At 35.8% G+C, this 22,091-nt stretch overlaps 1 protein-coding gene across 1 annotated transcript in view; it reads right to left on the reverse strand.

Annotated features, from left to right (window-relative positions):
* The window catches only part of Sycp2 (synaptonemal complex protein 2), a 77,982-nt gene that overhangs the window by 2,714 nt on the left and 53,177 nt on the right, over positions 1 to 22,091 (reverse strand). Inside the window, 13 exon segments of the mRNA XM_058575408.1 lie at positions 92 to 191; positions 304 to 398; positions 1,391 to 1,518; positions 2,146 to 2,298; positions 3,562 to 3,652; positions 4,484 to 4,540; positions 4,543 to 4,620; positions 4,622 to 4,669; positions 14,907 to 15,112; positions 16,892 to 17,090; positions 18,424 to 18,591; positions 19,079 to 19,116; positions 21,489 to 21,657. Of these exon segments, the coding sequence (XP_058431391.1) occupies positions 92 to 191; positions 304 to 398; positions 1,391 to 1,518; positions 2,146 to 2,298; positions 3,562 to 3,652; positions 4,484 to 4,540; positions 4,543 to 4,620; positions 4,622 to 4,669; positions 14,907 to 15,112; positions 16,892 to 17,090; positions 18,424 to 18,591; positions 19,079 to 19,116; positions 21,489 to 21,657 (1,530 nt within the window).

Consider the following 22,091-nt stretch of genomic DNA (forward strand, 5'->3'; position numbering starts at 1 on the left):
TTTAAAGTAACTTGTGTCTGTTTTTTGACATGTTCTTTAGTGTTACATTCCCAATGCTTAAAGTTATGTTTAAGCTCTTAAAAGCACAAACCGCAAATTCTTTCTCCAAATCTTTTAAAGATTGTGAATCTTTTTCAAAATTCTCCAGTTCTTCTATGATGATAAATTGGAATTTATCAAGTTTTTTAATCCTATTAAAGAAACACAATATTAAGTTCAAAAGCTATAGCATCGATAATATGCATTTTCAATATATGAATACACAACATTCAGAAGTTTTCAGAACAGAAAGTTATTACAAACCTATACTCCCGAATTTGATGGTTCATTGTTTTCAGATGTTGCCGAGCTGTTTTCCAAGACTGCTTAGTAAAATAATCCATCATTTTATGTCGGATCTGAAAAATACTAATTTTTAACTTATAATATCTTCACAAAACAACTGAAACAAGACCATACTAAGAGAAAAACCTGTCCATGAAATTTAAATGACCAAGAAAAAGTTTAGAAAGTTAAAAAACTAAAAATTAAATTGTTTAAACTGAAGATTTTTATAAACAAGCTCAGTCATTCTATCAGTAAAAAAGTGAGACCCTGTCTCAAAATGAAAATAAAAAGGCTAAGATGGTAGAGCACCTCTGGGTTCAGTCCCCGGCAACAACAACAACAATGAAAAGGTAAAAATAAATTTTAAAAAGAGATGCATAGAATTTTAAATAATTTTCAATTTTATTCCTGAGCAGAAGAAAATGGCAAACATGAGGCAGGGCTGATAACAACCCTGATAGTTCTTTTATATCCTTGCTGAATAAAAGGTATTTAGCACTATTTCAAATATAGGCATATGAGAGAAAGATATGGGTAGAAAAACATTCTGATAATTAAATATTGCTTGGGAGAGAATTTTTGCATATATCATTTCATTCTGAGGCTTCTAGAGCATCAAAAAAAAAAAAAAAAAAAAAGGACAGACAAGTACAAAAAAACCAAGGTAGAACAAAGGAGGCAGGGTAACATACTATATCACACTACTCTCATTAATGGTCACCTCTGAAATAAAAATGTTTAAAGACGAGGCACGAAAGGAAACTGTTCAGGAAAATAAAAATTATAGAAGAAACAAAATGAGAAGCTGAAAAGCAAAATAAGACTAGTAGAAAAATAAACAATATAGACAATGGACACATCTTAAAGTGAGAGAAACTCGGCTCATGAAAGCAGGTTTTGTTTTTTTAAACTGATAATTATTTCAGTTTTTCACATGTGCAGGAAGTTCAATTTGTGAATGGGTGTTTTGTTGCCCAAGGATCAAATAAGCCAACAGTCTAATAAAATGTGGGATATATGTTATCATATTATTGAGTATAAACTATAAAGAATGATAACTCACATGAATCTTCCTCTTAAATTCTGAATTGATCTTCTCACAAATCAACCCTACACCTGAAAATTCACTTTCCCAGTTCTCCTCAGGAATTAAAAAATCATCTGTTGATAATGGAGATATGTTTTCAGATACTAAAAAACAAAAACAATCACCTAAAGTTAAAATATACATTACTATTTTCATAGTCTATGTATAACCTAAAGTTTATGAAATCAGAGGTAGACTTCATTATGCCTTTTTTTTTTTAAACACAATACCTTTATTTCACTTATTTATTTTTATGTGGTGCTGAGGATCAAATCCAGGGTCTTGCACGTGCGGGGCAAGTGCTCTACCGCTGAGCCACAACCCCAGCCCCTCATTATGCTTTTTTAATTTAAAAATAAAATTCTGATTTATAAAAGAAACCTTTTGGTATGGCTATTAAGCTAGAAATGACAACATTAAAACTGAGCATTTTGGGATTTTTTTAAACTTACAACTACTTCCAGATAATCATTAACATGAGTTTTAGAGACATACTAACACTAATTCATACTCTACTAAAATTTAAATGCAGTAATAAGTGACAGAGAAGGAAGGGGAGTTTGAGTATCATCTGTGACCCTTCCTACTTTATTTGTAATGAAACACAATCCAACTTGGAATTATTCAAAGTTGTCTTTACAAAGGAATTTGTTTTGAAGATGAAGTCATCTAGAATCTAAGAAGCCACCTTGCAATCATTGTATGCTGACACAGGCTTTTGATATACCCACCTCTGCAGATGTGGTGGTCTGCATCTTCAGTTCTACACCATCTTTTGGGAAGCAAGTGGACTCTCTGTTCTTCTTCTTCCATTTCCACTTCATTGACATTACCAAGATTATCTTCTATGTACACTCGTTTACAACTAAGATGCTGAGTGGAGCCTTAGAAATAGTTAAAAATAATGAATAGTGCTATAATTTTGATTAAAATACCTAATAATTTCTTGCTTTTGTTTAAAAAGCCTTTCAGTTAATTATGTTTTAAGCAATTGCTCTCTAAATTCTACCCAATTTATATATATATATATTTATATATATAATTATTATTCATTTTATTTGTTATTTTTTTTATAAAATCATTTTAATATTTTTACACAATGATTCAATCTAGGTGTCAGATATGCTAGTTGTGCCACTGGAAAACCCTGTAAGGTAGGTACAAATATTATCTACAATTTTTTAAAATGTATTATAATTTGATATGTATGACAGCAGAGTGTGATTCAATTCATATTACACAAATAGAACACAATTTTTATGTCTCTGGTTGTACACAAAGTACAGCCACACCATTTGTGTTTTCATATATATACTTAGGGTAATGTTATCTGTCTCATTCCACCATCTTTCCTACCCCATGACCCCTTCCTTTCCTTCCCTCCCCTTTGCCCTATCTAAAGTTCATCTATTCCTCCCATTCTGCACCACCCCATCCCCATTATGAATCAGCATCCTTATATCAGAGAAAACATTTAGCATTTCGTTTTTTGGGATTGGCTAACTTCACTTAGCTGTACATTCTCCAACTCCATCCATTTACCTGCAAATGCCATGATTTTATTATCTTTTAATGCTGAGTAATATTCCATTATATATATATATCACCCAATCAATAAATGGGCCAAGGAACTGGACACTTCTCAGAATATGAAAATTAGAGAAATGAAAATCAAAACCACTCTAAGATTTCATCTCACTCCAGTCAGAATGGCAGCTATTAAGAATATTATTAATATATTATTATTTAATATATTATTAAAACAATAAAGGTTGGCAAGGATGTGGGGGAAATGGCACACTCATACATTGCTGGTAGAACTGCAAACTGGTACAGCCAATATGGAAAGCAGATGGAGATTCCTTGGAAAACTGGGAATGGAACCGCCTTTTGACCCAGCTATACCACTCCTACGTTTATATCCAAAGAACTTAAAAACAGCATATTTCAGTGATGCAGCCACATGTTTATAGCAGCACTATTCACAACAGCTAAATTGTGGAACCACCTGGATTCCCTTCACTAGTTTATATTTTTGACATTAACTAAATAATGGCATGACTTAAAACACATAGTAATGTGAAGTTTCATCTAAAGGAACTATTTCAAAAACTAGTACTTAAAAAAAAAAAAGGCCGACTACAAACCTGATACATGAGTAGTGTCACAAGGCATATCAAACAATATTTTCTCTCTTTTTTCACTAGACATGGATAATGGAGATGGTGAATGGCTTCCCTAAAATACATATTAGAAGTTAGAATAACAAAATACTAAGTACTCTTGGATTCACCTTTGACCATTTTGCTCAAATCCTAATTTCAGTAATTTGAAATGATATCAATTCTTTTTCAGATTGTTTCTCTTTTCGTCTTTAACAATACCATTAATGGAACTAGATTCTAATTGTCAATCCTATATTAATTGTTTTGAGCTTGCTTTTTTGACTATTACTGCTATTCAATTTTTCCTTGTTAAATTTTTCATTAAATTTTGTGGGGAGCCACAAAAAAATTTAAGGTTTAAACTCTTTCTTCCAAACTGCATCTTTCACATTTAACCTTATGTTTTACTATTAGAATACACTTTTTTTTAAACTTTGTAATCTTTATTTTGGTTACTGTTATTGCTCAACTTCATCTGTATATACCTTAGGTAGATCTCAAATCCCCCTTCTCTCTAAACTATAAAATTCAGTCTTGAGTGTGTTTGTATTTTATAGATTACAATATTTTTATTAATGGACTGATATACTTTTATGATGGCAAGAAGCTCAAGGCAACCAAATTCTTATATAATTGTGAAACCATTCCTAATTATAAATATGTAAGTTAGGGGGTTCAGCAGCCTAGTCTTCACTATTTAAGACCTTGCTATCCTCATTTTAAAACTTTAAATTTTTATGTCAAAAAACACCTTTCTATAATTAAGTATTTCTATACACTTTAAACATCAGATTTTCAGGTAGTAGTTATTGAAAAGTATTAAATATAATTACCATTAAAGACCAATAATTTGATTCTTACAAGAATTATCTCAAAGGAAAAACTGAAGATTATAGCATATTACCTCTCTTTTGCTTTGTATATGATTTTCATTAATAATTGGAAATTCAATTTCCATAAGCTCTTTTTTTCTGAATTATAACTGCTTACCTCTGAAAAGCTATTACAATTATGTGTACAATTAAGTACCACAGCATTTATACCTTTTTCTATTCACTATTGCATTATTCTGATTTTGAAGATGCCTGGGCTATGAATGAATAAGATTCAGAAACCCAAATGAATTTAGACAACTGTTTAAAGCCAAAAAAAACCCAACATTTAAACATAATAGGAAACATTAAATCAATACTACTTACACTTTGAAGTATTAATTTGCTGCTAAAATTCAACACCTATTCATAATTTTTAAACATTTAAAGTTATTAATAATTTAAAAAATTTTTAAAATTCATAATTCTAAAAAATCTTAAGAGAAATAGAACATTAACTTGCTGACAAGTATCTACCAAAAAATATAGAGAAAGAGCCCTCCTAGTATAGAAGCCTGGGACACAGAAGTATACCACAGAGGTCAAAGTCAACCTTAACAAGAAAACATTAAGTATAAGGATTGGAACAGAAATGACAAAAATTATCACGAGTAATAGTGTACATAATTGTCTATACAGCACATCTAAGAGAATCTGTGCAGAAAATTATAACATTCAGCAAGGTTATTCAAGATACAAAAATCAATGTTCCTATATAAAATTAAAACAGCAGAAAATGTAAATTTTTTAACAGTGTGTGTGTTTTTAAGACACAACAAAAAGAAAACTCGTAAGAGGAATTAATTTTAACAAGAAGCCTAATTTTCTTTGTGAAAACTTTGGTACCACTTTGTAGGAAACAGGGCCCAAAAATGGAGAGAAAAACGATATGGATGAGAAAGATCAGTTCAATACTGAGAAATGCAGTTCTTTTCTTAGACAAACTAATTCTAAGGTTTATACAGATTAAGTAAAGGGCCAAAAGAATGCTGAAGTAAAAGAATGGGGTGTATATGAGAAACACTGTGTAACTGTAAAATTACAGTTGTTAAAATGATGTAGTGTTAGCACAAAGACAGTAAGTAGGTCATTAAAACAGAATAGTGCCTAATAGATCATCTGTGGTCACCAAGGTATTCTGCTCATGATGTTGCATAAATTTATTATCTATATGAAAGAAGAAAGCTAAGACAAAAAAAACTTAAAAGTTAAAATCAAAAGTAACATTTCTGCAAGAAAGGAAAATGCTTGTATGAGACAATAGCTTAGTGAAGGAATTCTTTTTGGGTGTGTGTGGGGGGTACTAGTATTGAATCCAGAGGCACTTTACCAATGAGCTACATCCCCATCCCTTTTTATTTTAAGAGAGTCTCACTAAGTTGCTTAGGTCCTTGCTAAGTTGCAGAGGCTGGCCTTTAATTTGCAATCCTCTTCCCTTAGTCTCTCAAATCCCTGGGATTCCAGGCATGCACCACCATGCCTGGCAGGGAAGGATTTCTTAACAACCCAAATGATTGATGACACTACATCATTTGCCATATGGAAGTTTTGGATTTAACTAAGTCAAAAGACAAGATGCATACTAGGGGAAAAAGTCTACATTACTTATAACCAATACAAAATGTCAGGATAGATTAAGAACTATAAATTTATCAGACAAACTGAACAAGGCATTTACAAAATTAGAAAATAAACAGGTAATTCACAAGATGGCTAAAACATATGAATACTTGTTGACACAACTTGCACACTTATCAGATTGGCAAAAATAGTCATCTGATAACATCTAGTTAAAACTGTGGAGAAGGGGCACTATCACACAGCACTATTGAGAGTGTCAACTTGTACAGCTACTTTTTTTTTTTAAATTTTTTATTGTGGGTTGTTCAAAACATTACAAATTTCTTGACATATCATATTCCACACTTTGATTCAAGTGGGTTATGAACTCCCACCTTCACCCCATACACAGATTGCAGAATCACATCAGTTACACATCCATTGATTTACAAATTGCCATACCAGTGTCTGTTGTGCTCTGCTGCCTTTCCCATCCTCCACCCTCCCCCCTCCCCTCCCCTCCTCTCTCTCTACCCGCTCCACTGTATAACCCTGAGGGTCTCCTTCCATTACCGTGCAATTTCCCTTCTCTCTCCCTTTCCCTCCCACCTCTCATCCCTGTTAAATGTTAATCTTCTTCTCCTGCTCTTCGTCCGTACTCTGTTCTTAGTTACTTTCCTTATATCAAAGAAGACATTTGGCATTTGTTTTTTAGGGATTGGCTAGCTTCACTTAGCATAATCTGCTCTAATGCCATCCATTTCCCTGTAAATTCTATGATTTTGTCATTTTTTAATGCAGAGTAATACTCCATTGTGTATAAATGCCACATTTTTTTTATCCATTCATCTATTGAAGGGCATCTAGGTTGGTTCCACAGTCTTGCTATTGTTAACTGTGCTGCTATGAACATCGATGTAGCAGTGTCCCTGTAGCATGCTCTTTTTAGGTCTTTAGGGAATAGACCAAGAAGGGGAATAGCTGGGTCAAATGGTGGCTCCATTCCCAGCTTTCCAAGAAATCTCCATACTGCTTTCCAAATTGGCTGCACCAATCTGCAGTCCCACCAGCAATGTACAAGTGTACCCTTTTCCCCACATCCTCGCCAGCACTTGTTGTTGTTTGACTTCATAATGGCTGCCAATCTTACTGGAGTGAGATGGTATCTTAGGGTGGTTTTGATTTGCATTTCTCTGACAGCTAGAGATGGTGAGCATTTTTTCATGTACTTGTTGATTGACTGTATGTCCTCCTCTGAGAAGTGTCTGTTCAGGTCCTTGGCCCATTTGTTGATTGGGTTGTTTGTTCTCTTATTGTCTAATTTTTTGAGTTCTTTGTATACTCTGGATATTAGGGCTCTATCTGAAGTGTGAGGAGTAAAGATTTGTTCCCAGGGTGTAGGCTTCCTATTTACCTCTCTTATTGTTTCTTTTGCTGAGAAAAAACTTTTTAGTTTGAGTAAGTCCCATTTGTTGATTCTAGTTATTAACTTTTGTGCTATGGGTGTCCTATTGAGGAATTTGGAGCCCGACCCCACCGACTGTAGATCGTAGCCAACTTTTTCTTCTATCAGACGGCGCGTCTCTGATTTGATATCAAGCTCCTTGATCCATTTTGAATTCACTTTTGTGCATGGCGAGAGAAAGGGATTCAGTTTCATTTTGTTGCATATGGATTTCCAGTTTTCCCAGCACCATTTGTTGAAGATGCTATCCTTCCTCCATTGCATGCTTTTAGCCCCTTTATCAAATATAAGATAGTTGTAGTTTTGTGGATTGGTTTCTGTGTCCTCTATTCTGTACCATTGGTCCACCCGCCTGTTTTGGTACCAGTACCATGCTGTTTTTGTTACTATTGCTCTGTAGTATAGTTTGAAGTCTGGTATCGCTATACCGCCTGATTCACACTTCCTGCTTAGCATTGTTTTTGCTATTCTGGGTCTTTTATTTTTCCATATGAATTTCATGATTGCTTTCTCTATTTCTACAAGAAATGCCTTTGGGATTTTGATTGGCATTGCATTAAACCTATAGAGAACTTTTGGTAATATCGCCATTTTGATGATGTTAGTTCTGCCTATCCATGAACAGGGTATATTTTTCCATCTTCTAAGATCTTCTTCTATTTCTCTCTTTAGGGTTCTGTAGTTTTCATTGTATAAGTCTTTCACCTCTTTTGTTAGGTTGATTCCCAAGTATTTTTTTTTTTTGAGGATATTGTGAATGGAGTGGTTGTCCTCATTTCCATTTCAGAGGATTTGTCGCTGATATACAGGAATGCCTTTGATTTATGCGTGTTGATTTTAAATCCTGCCACTTTGCTGAATTCATTTATTAGCTCTAATAGTTTCTTTGTAGAGCCTTTTGGGTCTGCTAGGTATAGAATCATATCATCTGCAAATAGTGATAATTTAAGTTCTTCTTTTCCTATTTTTATGCCTTTAATTTCTTTCGTCTGTCTAATTGCTCTGGCCAGTGTTTCGAGAACTATGTTGAACAGAAGTGGAGAGAGAGGGCATCCCTGTCTTGTTCCAGATTTTAGAGGGAATGCCTTCAGTTTTTCTCCATTCAGAATGATGCTAGCCTGAGGCTTAGCATAGATTGCTTTTACAATATTGAGGTATGTTCCTGTTATCCCTAGTTTTTCTAGAGTTTTGAACATAAAGGGATGCTGTACTTTGTCGAATGCTTTTTCCGCATCTATCGAGATGATCATATGGTTCTTATTTTTAAGTCTATTGATGTGGTGAATAACATTTATTGATTTCCGTATATTGAACCAGCCTTGCATCCCAGGGATGAATCCTACTTGATCATGGTGTACAATTTTTTTGATATGTTTTTGTATCCGATTCACCAGAATTTTATTGAGGATTTTTGCATCTAGGTTCATTAGAGATATTGGTCTGTAGTTTTCTTTCTTTGAAGTGTCTTTGTCTGGTTTAGGTATCAGGGTGATGTTGGCCTCATAGAATGAATTTGGAAGTTCTCCCTCCTTCTCTATTTCCTGAAGTAGCTTGAAAAGTATTGGTATTAGTTCTTCTTTAAAGGTTTTGTAAAATTCTGCTGTATACCCATCCGGACCTGGGCTTTTCTTAGTTGGTAGTCTTTTTATGGTTTCTTCTATTTCCTCAATTGATATTGGTCTGTTTAGGTTTTCAATATCCTCCTGACTCAATCTGGGCAGATCATATGACTTAAGAAATTTATCTATGCCTTCACTATCTTCTAATTTATTGGAGTATAAGGATTCAAAATAGTTTTTGATTATCTTCTGTATTTCTGAAGTGTCTGTTGTGATATTGCCTTTTTCATCCCGTATGCTAGTAATTTGAGTTCTCTCTCTTCTTCTCTTCGCTAGCATCGCTAAGGGTCTGTCGATTTTGTTTATTTTTTCAAAGAACCAACTTTTAGTTTTGTCAATTTTTTCAATTGTTTCTTTTGTTTCGATTTCATTAATTTCAGCTCTGATTTTAATTATTTCTTGCCTTCTACTTCTTTTGCTGTTGTTTTGCTCTTCTTTTTCAAGGATTTTGAGATGAAGTATGAGATCATTTATTTGTTGGTTTTTTCTTTTTTTAAGGAATGAACTCCAAGCGATGAATTTTCCTCTTAGAACTGCTTTCAATGTGTCCCATAGATTCCGATATGTTGTGTCTGTGTTTTCATTTATCTCTAAGAATTTTTTAATTTCCTCCTTGATGTCTTCTATAACCCATTGATCATTCAGTAACCTATTGTTCATTCTCCAATTGATGTATGCTTTTTCCTTCCTTCTTTTATCTTTGATTTTCAGTTTCATTCCATTATGATCAGATAAGATGCATGGTATTATCTCTACTCCTTTATATTGTCTAAGAGTTGCCCTGTGACATAATATATAATCTATTTTTGAGAAGGATCCATGTGCTGCTGAGAAAAAAGTGTAACTGCTTGATGTTGGGTGGTATACTCTATATATGTCAATTAGGTCTAGGTTATTAATAGTGTTATTGAGTTCTATAGTTTCCTTATTCAACTTTTGTTTGGAAGATCTGTCCAGTGGCGAGAGAGGTGTGTTGAAGTCTCCCATGATTATGGTGTGGTGGTCTATTATACTCTTGAACTTGAGAAGAGTTTGTTTGACGAACATAGCTGCACCATTGTTTGGGGCATAAATATTTATGATTGTTATGTCTTGTTGGTGTATGGTTCCCTTAAGCAGTATGTAGTGTCCCTTTTTATATCTTTTGATTAACTTTGGCTTGAAATCTATTTTATTTGATATGAGTATGGACACGCCTGCTTGTTTCCGAAGTCCATATGAGTGATATGATTTTTCCCAACCTTTCACCTTCAGCCTATGTATGTCTTTTCCTATCAAATGCGTCTCCTGTAGGCAGCATATTGTTGGGTCTTGTTTTGTGATCCATTCTACTAGCCTGTGTCTCTTAATTGGTGAATTTAAGCCATTAACATTTAGGGTTATTATTGAGATATGGGTTGTTCTTCCAGCCATATTTGTTTATTTCTGTTACTAAACATTGTTTGTTTTCCTCTTTGATTATTTCCCCCCCCTTTACTGTCCTACCTCCCACTGTTGGTTTTCATTGTTATTTTCCATTTCCTCTTCCTGTAATGTTTTGTCGAGGATGTTTTGAAGAGATGGTTTTCTAGCTGCGAATTCTTTAAACTTTTGTTTATCGTGGAAGGTTTTAATTTCATCCTCCATCCTGAAGCTTAATTTCGCTGGATACACAATTCTTGGTTGGAACCCATTTTCTTTCAGTGTTTGAAATATGTTATTCCAGGATCTTCTAGCTTTCAGAGTCTGTGTTGAAAGATCAGCTGTTATCCTGATTGGCTTACCCCTAAATGTAATCTGCTTCCCTTCTCTTGTAGCTTTTAAAATTCTCTCCTTATTCTGTATGTTGGGCATCTTCATTATAATGTGTCTAGGTGTGGATCTCTTATGATTTTGCACATTCGGCGTCCTGTAGGCTTCTAGGATTTGGGATTCTGTCTCATTCTTCAAGTCTGGGAAGTTTTCTTGTATTATTTCATTGAATAGACTGCTCATTCCTTTGGTTTGGAGCTCTGTACCTTCCTGTATCCCAATGACTCTTAAGTTTGGTCTCTTAATGTTATCCCATATTTCTTGGATGTTCTGCTCATGGTTTCTTAACAGTCTTGCTGAGCTGTCTATGTTCTTTTCCAGTTGAAATACTTTGTCTTCATTGTCTGATGTTCTATCTTCTAAGTGTTCTACTCTGCTGGTAGTATTCTCCATTGAGTTTTTAAGTTGGTTTATTGCTTCCTGCATTTCTAGGATTTCTGATTGCTAGTTTTTTATAACCTCTATCTCCCTGTATAGTTGATCCTTTGCTTCCTGGATTTGTTTGCGTAATTCGTTGTCGAAGTGATCTTTCATTGTCTGATTTTGCTGTTTAATGTCTTCCTTGATACTCCAGATCATCTGAAGCATGTATATCCTGAATTCTTTATCTGACATTCCATCTGCTGCAGCTGTTACCTCTTCTAAAGTTGCGTTGACCTGCATTGCTTGTGGTCCTTTCTTTCCTTGTCTTTTCATACTGCTTGCGTGTCTTTCCTGCAGGTGCGGGCGGCGGCTCTGCTCTCTCCTTATTCCAATTTGTGTGTCGTGGCTACCACGCCCGCAGGTCACTGGGCCTGTTCTGGGAGCTGGCGGCGGCTCTGTTCTGCCCCTACTCCAATTGGGGTGACGAGTGTACCACGCCGGCAGGCCACCGGGCCTGATCCGCCGGTCGGTTGCAGGTTTGCCTACCCTGCAGGCGCGGGCGGCAGCTGTACTCTGCCCCTACTCCAAATGGGGTGACGTGTCTGTCGTACCGGCAGGCCACTGGGCCTGTCCCGCTGGTCGGTCGCAGATCTGCCCACCTTTCGGGCACGGGTGGAGGCTCTGCTCTGCCCCTACTCCAATTGGGGTGTCGTGACTACCCCGCCTGCAGGACGCTGGGCCTGTTCCTTGCAAGGGAGGCGACTCTGCTCTGTCACTACTCCAATTAGGGTGGTGTTTGTACCACGCCGGCAGGCTCCTGGGCCTGATCCGCCGGTCTGTTGTAGGTCTGCCTACCTTGAAGGCGCGGGCGGCGGATCTGCCCTGCCCCTCCTACCACGCCTGCGGACCCCTGGGCCTGATCTGCAGGTTGATCACTGGTCTGCTCACCCTGCGGGCACGGGTGGCGGTTCCGCTCCGCCCCCACTCCAATTGGGGTCACGTGACCACCACACCGGCAGGGCCTGATCCGGGCGTGGGAGAAGGATCTGCTCTGCCCCTACTCCAGTTGGGGTGACGTGTGTACCACACTGGCAGGCCACTGGGCCTGACCCGCCAGGCTGTCACAGGTCTGTTTACCTTGCAAGCGCGAAGGGCGGCTCTGCCCTGCCCCTCCTACCACGCCCATGTACTACTGGGTCGTGGGTCTGCCCACCTGGTGGGTGTGGGTGGCGGCTCCGCTCCGCCCCCTCTCCAATTGGGGTCACGCGGTCACCACGCTGGCGAGCCGCTGGGCCTGCTCCGGGCGCTGGCGGCGGCCCGGCTCCTCCCCTCTGGCTCGAGGACAAATTGAGGAGACTCGGGTGACTGAGCCTCACCCCCCTTACCAGGAGACCAACTGCTTATGTCACCGCTGGTATTGATGAAGATCTCTCCTCCACCGCTTTCTGCTGACATCAGATCTCTGCCATGTTGGTATCCTATGCGAATGGCAGCATTTCGTTCCCCTTGCCGGGCAACCCAAGCAACGGGTGAGTCCTGACCGGCCCTCAGCAGGACCCGGACCGAGACGCAGTTTCCGCGGGCTCCTAGCCCCGGTCCAGGGAAGTTCCGGGAGCTGGAACTCGGCCGCTCCGTGCTCGGTGTAAGCTCCTATAAGTGTAAGCTCCAAGAAGCAGTCCCCGCGGGCTCAGTTCCGGGAGCCGGAATTCGGCTGCTTAGTGCTTGGTGTTTGCTCTGATAGTAGCAGGGTCCAAGAAGCAGCCTCCGCAGGCTCCGCAGCCCTGAGCCAGGGCGGTTGTACAGCTACTTTTTAAAAAATAAAACTTTTATATTTCTGGGGATCAAACTCAGGGCCTTGCACATGTTAGGCAAATCCTCTACCACTAAGCTACATCCCCAGACCTGGTACAGCTACTTTGTAAAGAAAATTTCCAATACCTTAATAAGAGTCAACAGTAAATGGAGGGGGAAATGTCTCATGTATCAGTATCCAACAGATAAATACATAACAAATTCTAGTACAGAGTGGTATCACTCTGATTGAGAATTACCTTGGTTTAGGCATTTTCAAGTTGGGATACTGAGGAACTAAAGGATTCAGGGAAACTAAGGATGACAGAGCAACACTGATAAATGACCACAGGATAATAATCTTGTGGGAAACTAGTTTTTAAATTGTCTGTAGAAACTCAGTCTTGAAAAGTGTGTTGAGGATTATATGGGGAGGAAAGCTATACAGGCTAGGATTTAGATGTCCTACTTCTGCTTTGAAGAACATAGTTCCACTCTCATCTGTTTGACATATTGGGAGTTTTCTGCAAGAGGTCATTTGAAAAATATTCTCTGTGAAGACTACTGGTTTAAAAGAATAAAAGGACCTTAAAATCTTCTAGGAATAAAAAGCACATTCATTTAAAAGTACTCAGACAGAAGGTTGGTTTTAGCAGCAGTTTTAGATCTCTGCTATAGGTGTGCTGAATAGTCATTAACAGTTTTTTTCTTTTTTTCCTGCAGAGCTAGGGATTGAATCCAGGGCTTCATGCATGCTAGGTAAGCACTCTACCACTGAATAATTAACTCTACTTTGTATGCAAAGGTTAGCACATATCAAGAAAATATTTGAGTATTTACTACATATCAGGTACTATGTTTACATAGTTCAGCCTAAAATTTTCATTGCACTTCATCTTTTTCATCTGTAAAATAGGGCAAAGAGATTCATTAACTTGTAAAATGTTACATGGCTAGCAAATAGTGAAGTTAGGATTTAAACCCAATTCTGTCTGACTCATAACTCTCAGCTATATACCATAGTAATAAACAACACGAATATCTTTGCATTCAATTGTTTTTTCACTACTTCAAAATTATCTAAATTAAGCCATATATAATATACAAGCAAAAAAGGAGGTGCTGGTAAGTTTTATAAACTGGTACCAAAGTATCCCAAAACTTCTTTTTCTCCTCATGAACATTAAACAACATTTCAGTTATCTACCTCATTTTAAAACTTAATCACATCCTATCTTTATTATCAAGTTTTGGACATTTAGGCATACATTTTATTACAAAACTATATATAACTTGATATTTGAAAGAAAAAAATCCATCATATATATTTTAACTTTTATATTCATGTTATTTACCAATCAGTTTTAAACTTCCTTATAAAAAATTAAAGCAAAAACTATACTGTTTGGAACTACATTCTTGGCAATTTAGTTGTCAACTTGTGATTTCAATTAACTAAAGTTTCTTAAAAGGTTATGGACTTTGAATTATGGTGAAATGTGAAGAAGGTACCTGTGTTGCAGGAATAAATCTATCCCAAACTAGAAAATGTATGCCGTTCTGGTGTATAGATAAAAAAGCAGAAGTGATCATTCCTATCACAGAATCCTTATCTGTATGCTGTTCTGTCACAATACCACATTTTTTTTTTTTCCTGTGTAGCAGCTATACATGAGTCTGTTAGGTTCACTGAGGCTGGGAACTGTATCTTATTTGTCATTATGTCCTCTTACCTCAGGCCACAGACCAACTTCAAAACCTTAAATAGACAAGTTACATGTATTTGATTAAGATCATAGACAAATGATTTACTACCTTCAGACAGATATATCTGATTCTCTGCCCCTTTCCTCTCTCCCCGCTTACCAAAAACAGAGGTTGTGGAATTGGTGAGCAACTTTCACTTGCACATAGCAAGTTTGTTCCATTGTTTTTGGATGAGTTTACTGGACCTCCAACTTCTTTGTTACTGTCTAAGGATTCAGGTGATGAGGTTTTCAGGTAAGGTGATAGAGATTTTGTTCTACAGTCATAATCCTGAATAAAATCCTTTTCTGTTATTTTCTCTATACCTGTAGTGCCTCACAAAACACAAACAAAACAGATGGCAGGTGTTATCAAAGATGTCTGCTTTAGAAATAGCATGATTAAATTCTAAGAATATGGCCAGTTATTGAACATTAAAATCTTAGCTATATTTAAAAAGATAAACTTTCGCAGGCTGACTCAGTGGCAGAGTGCTTGCTTGCCTAGCATGTGGGTTCCATCTCTAAAACTGAAAGATTCCCCAGCACCACTAAAAAACATAAAAGAACAACTTTCCATTGCTGAGAGCCATTGCCAAGTAGGAATGACGCATGGCATGACCCAGGTCATTTGCAGTGACATTGCATGTAAGGTGACCTTGCTCAAGGACCAGGGCGGATCCAGGTTTAGGGTGTATCCTGCTGGGATTAGGGAGTATCCTGCTCCTTGGGTTTAGGGCGGTTCCAGGTTTAAGGTGTACCCTGCTGGGAATAGGGCGTATCCTGCTGCCTCAGGCACGCCTGCTCCTTGAGTTCCCCTTGAGTTCTCCTGGGATTGAGACAGTATTTGGGATTCAGAGCCCGGTGGAGTGGGTGAATTTGGCCCAGAACGTGTCTGTAAAGTGCCGGTGACAGTTCGAGAATAAAGAGTTGCTGTTTGAATCTACAAGGTGTGTGGTGGCTCGTGATTTTGTGCCCAGCCAGACTGCGGCATTAGGTGACAGTTCGAGAATAAAGAGTTGCTGTTTGAATCTACAAGGTGTGTGGTGGCTCCTGATTTTGTGCCCAGCCAGACTGCGGCATTCCATAAATTAAGGCTACATTATGTTTAAAATATTTTGTAAGGCTCTGAAAAATAGCTGAATTTAAAAACTTTCAAAACATTTTCTAATAAAATATCTACAGTATGAACTGAAATATAATTATCTAAATATTATCTTGATTATTTTATCACCATAGTAAATAGTGTTTTTACATATTAAAGTCACAGAATTTTATGACTGGGAAGGCTAGGAAAATCATCTCATCTGAATATCTCATAAAATGAGGAAATTCACTGTTGAAATAAGTCTTAAAAGAATTCTGTTTTCATATGAAATATGGGCATGTACATCTGTCTTTTCAGTATGTGCTTATCTGAAGTGACAGTTGTTCTAAGCATTAGTAAAGTAAAAGAACACAATCACTAGCTACTTTAGGTGGAGCATAAGTACATTAACTGATCTATTTGCCAAATTTTAAGTGAAATGAATAACATTTAGAAAGATCCTTGTAAGCAACTGAAAGTGAAGCAAAAAGTGCGAACTTTAAGGAGTTTCTTTACTTGAAAGACATACATATACCAAAGCTCCAAAGATTGTGAATTTTCTTTACAATTTATTCTTAAAAAGTAAAACATCTATTATGAAGATAATCTACTGTTAGTCTACAGGATGATCATGATATCCTTTGGACTCTTGTCAATAAATTGTAACGAGGAAAAAATAGAAATTCCTATAATACTTGTGTTTTTAAATATATTTCCAGCTAAAAGCACATTAAAAATAGGCTCTTAGTTGAGCTTTCACTGTACCTTGCAAACATATATTAAGTGCTTTCCATATTAAAGCATTTGATCTTTAATTTCCTAACATGAAAAATTTAAATGACATTGTTCCCAAGTTAGCAAAAATAAAGTTACTAACATTAACTAGTATAACAATGAAGTTTTAACTGCCTATAATCTTAAATACCTATAATCGTAATCCCTCAAAATTAATCTACAAATTATACTTTCACATAATTAGAGTTAATTATTCAATTACAATGCACAGAAATAATACTGACATCTCATTACTTCTACAGATGATGGAGTCTCAGATAAATATGAAGGAGATGAATCCAGGCTATTATCTTTTATAGTATCTTTTATTAGAGACGAGTATTTCCATTCTTTTGATAGTTCTTTTTGTGTATCAGCAGAGAAGACTTTCTGTCGTTTCTTTGGCAGTTTCATTGTTTTGGTTCTGGAATGGATGTTTTCCTCCTAAATTTATTGATAACCTTGAAGTTACACTTCAATACAAATACTTACACTTTGACACATAAAACAAATCACATTGAAATACTTATTAAATGTTTTATGCTGTACTACATACGGGCATCACAAGGGCCTAGGCATTAATGAAAAACTTTCTAATATACTGGTTGGCATAAGACAAATGTGCAGGAAAATGTAATGTTTAGATACAATAAATAAGAGATACAAATAAAATGCTATAAGAGTTCAAAGATTATATCCAATTTAAGGAAACCAGAAAGAATTCCTAGATTTTGAAGTATCTGAAGCACTGAGGAGTGGTGAAAGAAGGAGTGAGGGGAGGACTTACTGGGATATGAAGATGGCTGATAGAGTGAAGGCAGTAGAAAGCTCAAGTCTTATGGTATCTGGTTGTTAACAGTTCTGGGTATATAATGGGGAAAAGTAGAAGCAAGCATGGAAAGGTATTTTGATGCTTTGAACGTTAAGAGGAAGATTTTCAGGGTTAATTCTTTGAAGAGCAATAGGATGAGAGGTGACTTGGATTCATTTGCCTAGATGTGAGGTAAACTAAAATATGGAGGTAAGTAATGAAGTCTTCCAGGTAGGAGATAAGGGAGGTTGAGGTTTATTTACTCAAGATCAATATAACATAGTAGTCAGAAAACTACCAGACTCTCTGGGTTTAAATTCTATCACTTTCTTGTGTGATAAATCTTAAAGTGCTTAAAACTGCAGCTGACATATTATCTTTCATCTTTTTATTATAAAAGCGTGCAAACACAGGTGCTGGCAATATGTTGTAACATTATGAGACAAGGGTGGGGCAGTATAAAGGAAGAACCTGACACCAATAGTTTTGCTTTCATTCAAGAAAGAGCTATAGTTTCCCAACAGGTTGTACTATACTGAAGCATAATTTTGGAAAGAATTAAGTACTTTTCTATTTCTAAACATCATTTTAAAGTTATAATTTCACTGGAGACAGACATCTAATTTTTAACACTAATGCCAACTTATAAAATTTAGCACTATATTTCCTAGAGACCAATTTTTAGAATTATTATAAAAAGTTTTCTCCGCTGGGGGTTGTGGCTCAATGGTAGAGCGCTCGCCTGGCATGCACGAGGCACTGGGTTCGATCCTCAGCACCACATAAAATAAATCTATGTCCTGTCCATCTAAAACTAAAAACTAAATATTTAACAACCAGTTTTCTCATACAGAAGGTCAAATCTTAAAAAGAAGTAACAAGTTAAATTTGATATTTTTACAAAAGTATATATTTAATATTTTAAGAGGCTTTGAGAAATTATTAAACTGAACTGTACCTATTTACCTTTACTAGAAAGCTCTCTTTGAATGAATGTGACAATTCTTGTTCACTCTCTGATTCTGAATTTGAGAGATCTTTATAATTCTTTTTGGTTCTTGCTGCTCTTCTTGGAAGTCTGGTTCTCCCATCGGGAGCTATCTCCTTCCTCTGCTTGGTGTTTTTTTTGTATGCCTTTAAGAGAAAAATTCCTGAATATTACTAGATCAATATTTAAGATAGAAAAAATACAAGCTACTTGCTATAAAATTGACACTAGACATACATAAAATATTTGGTCAGAATAAAATGATTCTTGATTAATAGATTTTGAATGATTATGTTTTATTTTCCCATTTCAATTTTCTTCTTTACCACTATTTTCCCTTATCAACATTTCAATTTTCTTCCTTATCATTAAATCTGTAAGAGACCTGATATAAACTATATAAAGTAAAAGGAGGTCAAATATACCTGTTATCACACAGAATGAAACAGACTAAAAATAAGGCCAACATGATTCTAAAAAACACAAGTCAAGAGAGGTGTGCAAAGACAGAACAATTGTGGAAAATAAGCAATTGATAGGAAGAAAATTATAAGATGGCAAATGAATTATTTTTATATGATAAGAAAAAAATAACTTTAAGGGAATGTTTGAACACAAAACTTCTTACTTTACCATTTTAGATCTTGGTTGACCCTTATCCAAGGATGGTCCTGCAATTTAGGAAAATAAGGTTAAATTTTTCAAATATATAAAAACTAGCATTAAGTTTCTTAGAGCCATCGCTGCATGTATAAATTAAAAATCATTAAAAACAAGAGCATATATCCTTTTTTAAAATTTTGTTTCTTCATGTGGCTTTAAGCCACCAGGACATAGCCCCCCCCCCCCACCCCTCACACACACATAAATCTTCACTGTTCTGTTGAAGAATTTGGCCATCAGGTTGACAGGCTGCTTGGGGAGCATTCCCTTCCTCCAAGCTTCCTGCCCCATCCCTTGGTACTGGGGATTGATCCCAGTGGGTTCCTCTGCCACTGAGCTATGTACATCCCTGTTTGTATTTATTTGAGACAGGGTCTCACCAAACTGCTGAGGCTGGCCTTGAATTTATGATCCTTCTCTTTCAGCCTCCCAAGACACTGGGATTACAGGCACATACCACCACACATAGCCATTCCCCTGAACTCTAGTTAGTATTCATGGTACCACATCATAGATGGGAAAGAATCCATCTTTAAACGCATTCAGAATTTTAAATTTCAAGAATTGATACTCTTACTATATATAGTGTTTGGTATAGTATGAATTGCCAATCTTCCTGCCTCTCCTTATTTTATATTCTCAAACTTCTTAAACATGTAAAAGCATTTGTAATATAAGTTATAAAGTGAACAGCCATTAGTTTACTACTCAATTTAAGAAACAGATTATGAATGATATTGATCTACTTACATATGTTCTTTAATAGTCCTCCATATCCTCTCTGCTAAAAGGTAATTACTATCCTGAAATCTGTTTCTCATTCACTTGATTTAAAAAAGACTTGTTTCACAGACATGTAACTCTAAATATAATAAGCTTTGTAAGATTAATGTCATGTCCTATTCCATGATTTGCTTTGTTTTCCATACATTGTTATGTTTCTAAGATTTACCCATATTATTGATAGTAGCTTTAGTTCTACTTCCCTTTTTTCCTTTCCAAGGATAATATCTTTTTAAATATCCACTGAAGCCTAAGAAATGAGATCATCCAAGTCAAAGGAGTAAAGTTTATTTGGAAGAAAGGTCTTCTAATCCTGGCAATTAGCTTATATACATATTAACTTGTCACTTAATCATTTAAACAAAGTAATTCACATAGAAGTTCAATTTTATAATTATTTAATGATTATAGTATTTAATCTCTAAAATCTTGAGAATTTCCAGTCTTCTGCTTTTTAAGACATGTATTCATTTGTATATCTTCCCATTAAACTGTGAGCCTCCTGAGGTCATGTGAGCCTTACCATGTTTCTCCTGGGCTTATAACACACAGTTTCAAACTCCAGATTCCATGACTAGATCTAGCCTCACCTTTCTTATTGTTACAAATAAGATCTATGTATGTTACAACTACCCCCATTCTGCATTCCCTGAATTACTATGCTATTTTATAATCCTGTCCCTTTTACCTATGATAACCTTGCTCCTTTCCTTTCTGATGTATTTGGTTGGACTCTCACATTTTGAGATTCAGCCTCATTTCTAAGTATATTCCCCAATTCATTTTTGTATAATTTTAATTCTCTTTAAGCCATTTCACCCTATTAGCAGTCACTGGTTATTTTTATTCTAAAACTAAATAAAAGCTAATTCCCTTGAAATAAATATAAATTCAATTGAAAAACAGTTGTCTTCTTTTAAAAATGAAGTATATAAAGTCTTTTTCTTTTAGCAAACATTGACATTGATATTCAGCTACAAAAATGGTAATTATCTTAAGCCAAAACCTATAACTCAAACTTGTATTCAACTACTTCAGTAGATTCATTTTCACCAAAATAGAAACCATACTGTAGGAAAATATTTTTTGTAAGACTTGAAAATTGTTTCCCTTCTGATATATTTTTATTGCATCCAAATGAATTCCTAAAAAACATGTAAGCTGGCTACAGCAGAGAACCAGGATGCTGAGAAGAAAATATGATAAATGCAAATAATCATAAATAGGTGAAAGTGTCAAGGCTCAAATTCTGGTTTTGTTTAAGGATTCTGAGTTTACGAGTACTTTGTGTACTATTTACAATAACCAATTAGCTCAGCAGCAGTTAAGTGAGCCATGAGTAAAAAAGTGATGAAAGTATGTCATGAACCAAGGACCACATTAAATCAAATTTTGTGTCCTTACAGTCCTATTAAAAATTAATTTAAATATAACCATAGTGTACAAAACAAAAACATAACTACTATAGTGTTTTGTCCGATTTGTAGGGAATATATTGTTGTAAATGGTCTACATATAAAAGTATGCTTATCAAACAACAAAACATTTAACACAATCAAAATAATAAATTTGCATTATTTCTCTAATAATTTCTTACTTGATTTCCCGTTTTCACATTTCTTCACATTTTTATTTCTGCTATAGTCTATAAGCTGTGGTTTTGATTTTGGTTCTTTTAGCCAGCTAATATCTGTCTTGCTGTCATCACACCTATATTCTGTTTCAGTATCACTGAAGAGATTTTTATTTTTATGATTTGTGATAATCTGTTTTTTAAAAAAAAGATTTGAAAGAGATGAAGAAATATCTTATTAAAGGAATTTAAGTCAACACCTTCTCCCCCCAAAATCCAGGAAATCTAACTTCTCCTTTTTTTTAACATACCAATTTAAGGATTGGCATTAAAGATCTATTCAAGAAAGTAACTCAGAAATACAGATCAGATAGTGAGATTTATATTTTGATGATAGTGTTAAATAAAAAAATCAAAACAATATACTTCCAGCTATATAACCTAACACTGTTAAAGAAAACAACAGAAGTTGTTATATTAAAATGGATAATTTCATAAGGGAATGAAAAAACAATGTTTTTTGGGGGGGATGAGGTACCAGGGCTTGAACTCAGGGGTACTGGACTACTGAGCCACATCCCCAGCCCTATTTTGTATTTTATTTAGAGATAAGGTCCCACCAAGTTG

This window comes from Marmota monax, unplaced genomic scaffold, assembly GCF_021218885.2.
Source record: "Marmota monax isolate L192 unplaced genomic scaffold, Marmota_monax_Labrador192_F-V1.1 WCK01_AAM20220418_F8-fsc00014, whole genome shotgun sequence".
In the NCBI taxonomy this organism is placed as follows: domain Eukaryota; kingdom Metazoa; phylum Chordata; class Mammalia; order Rodentia; family Sciuridae; genus Marmota; species Marmota monax.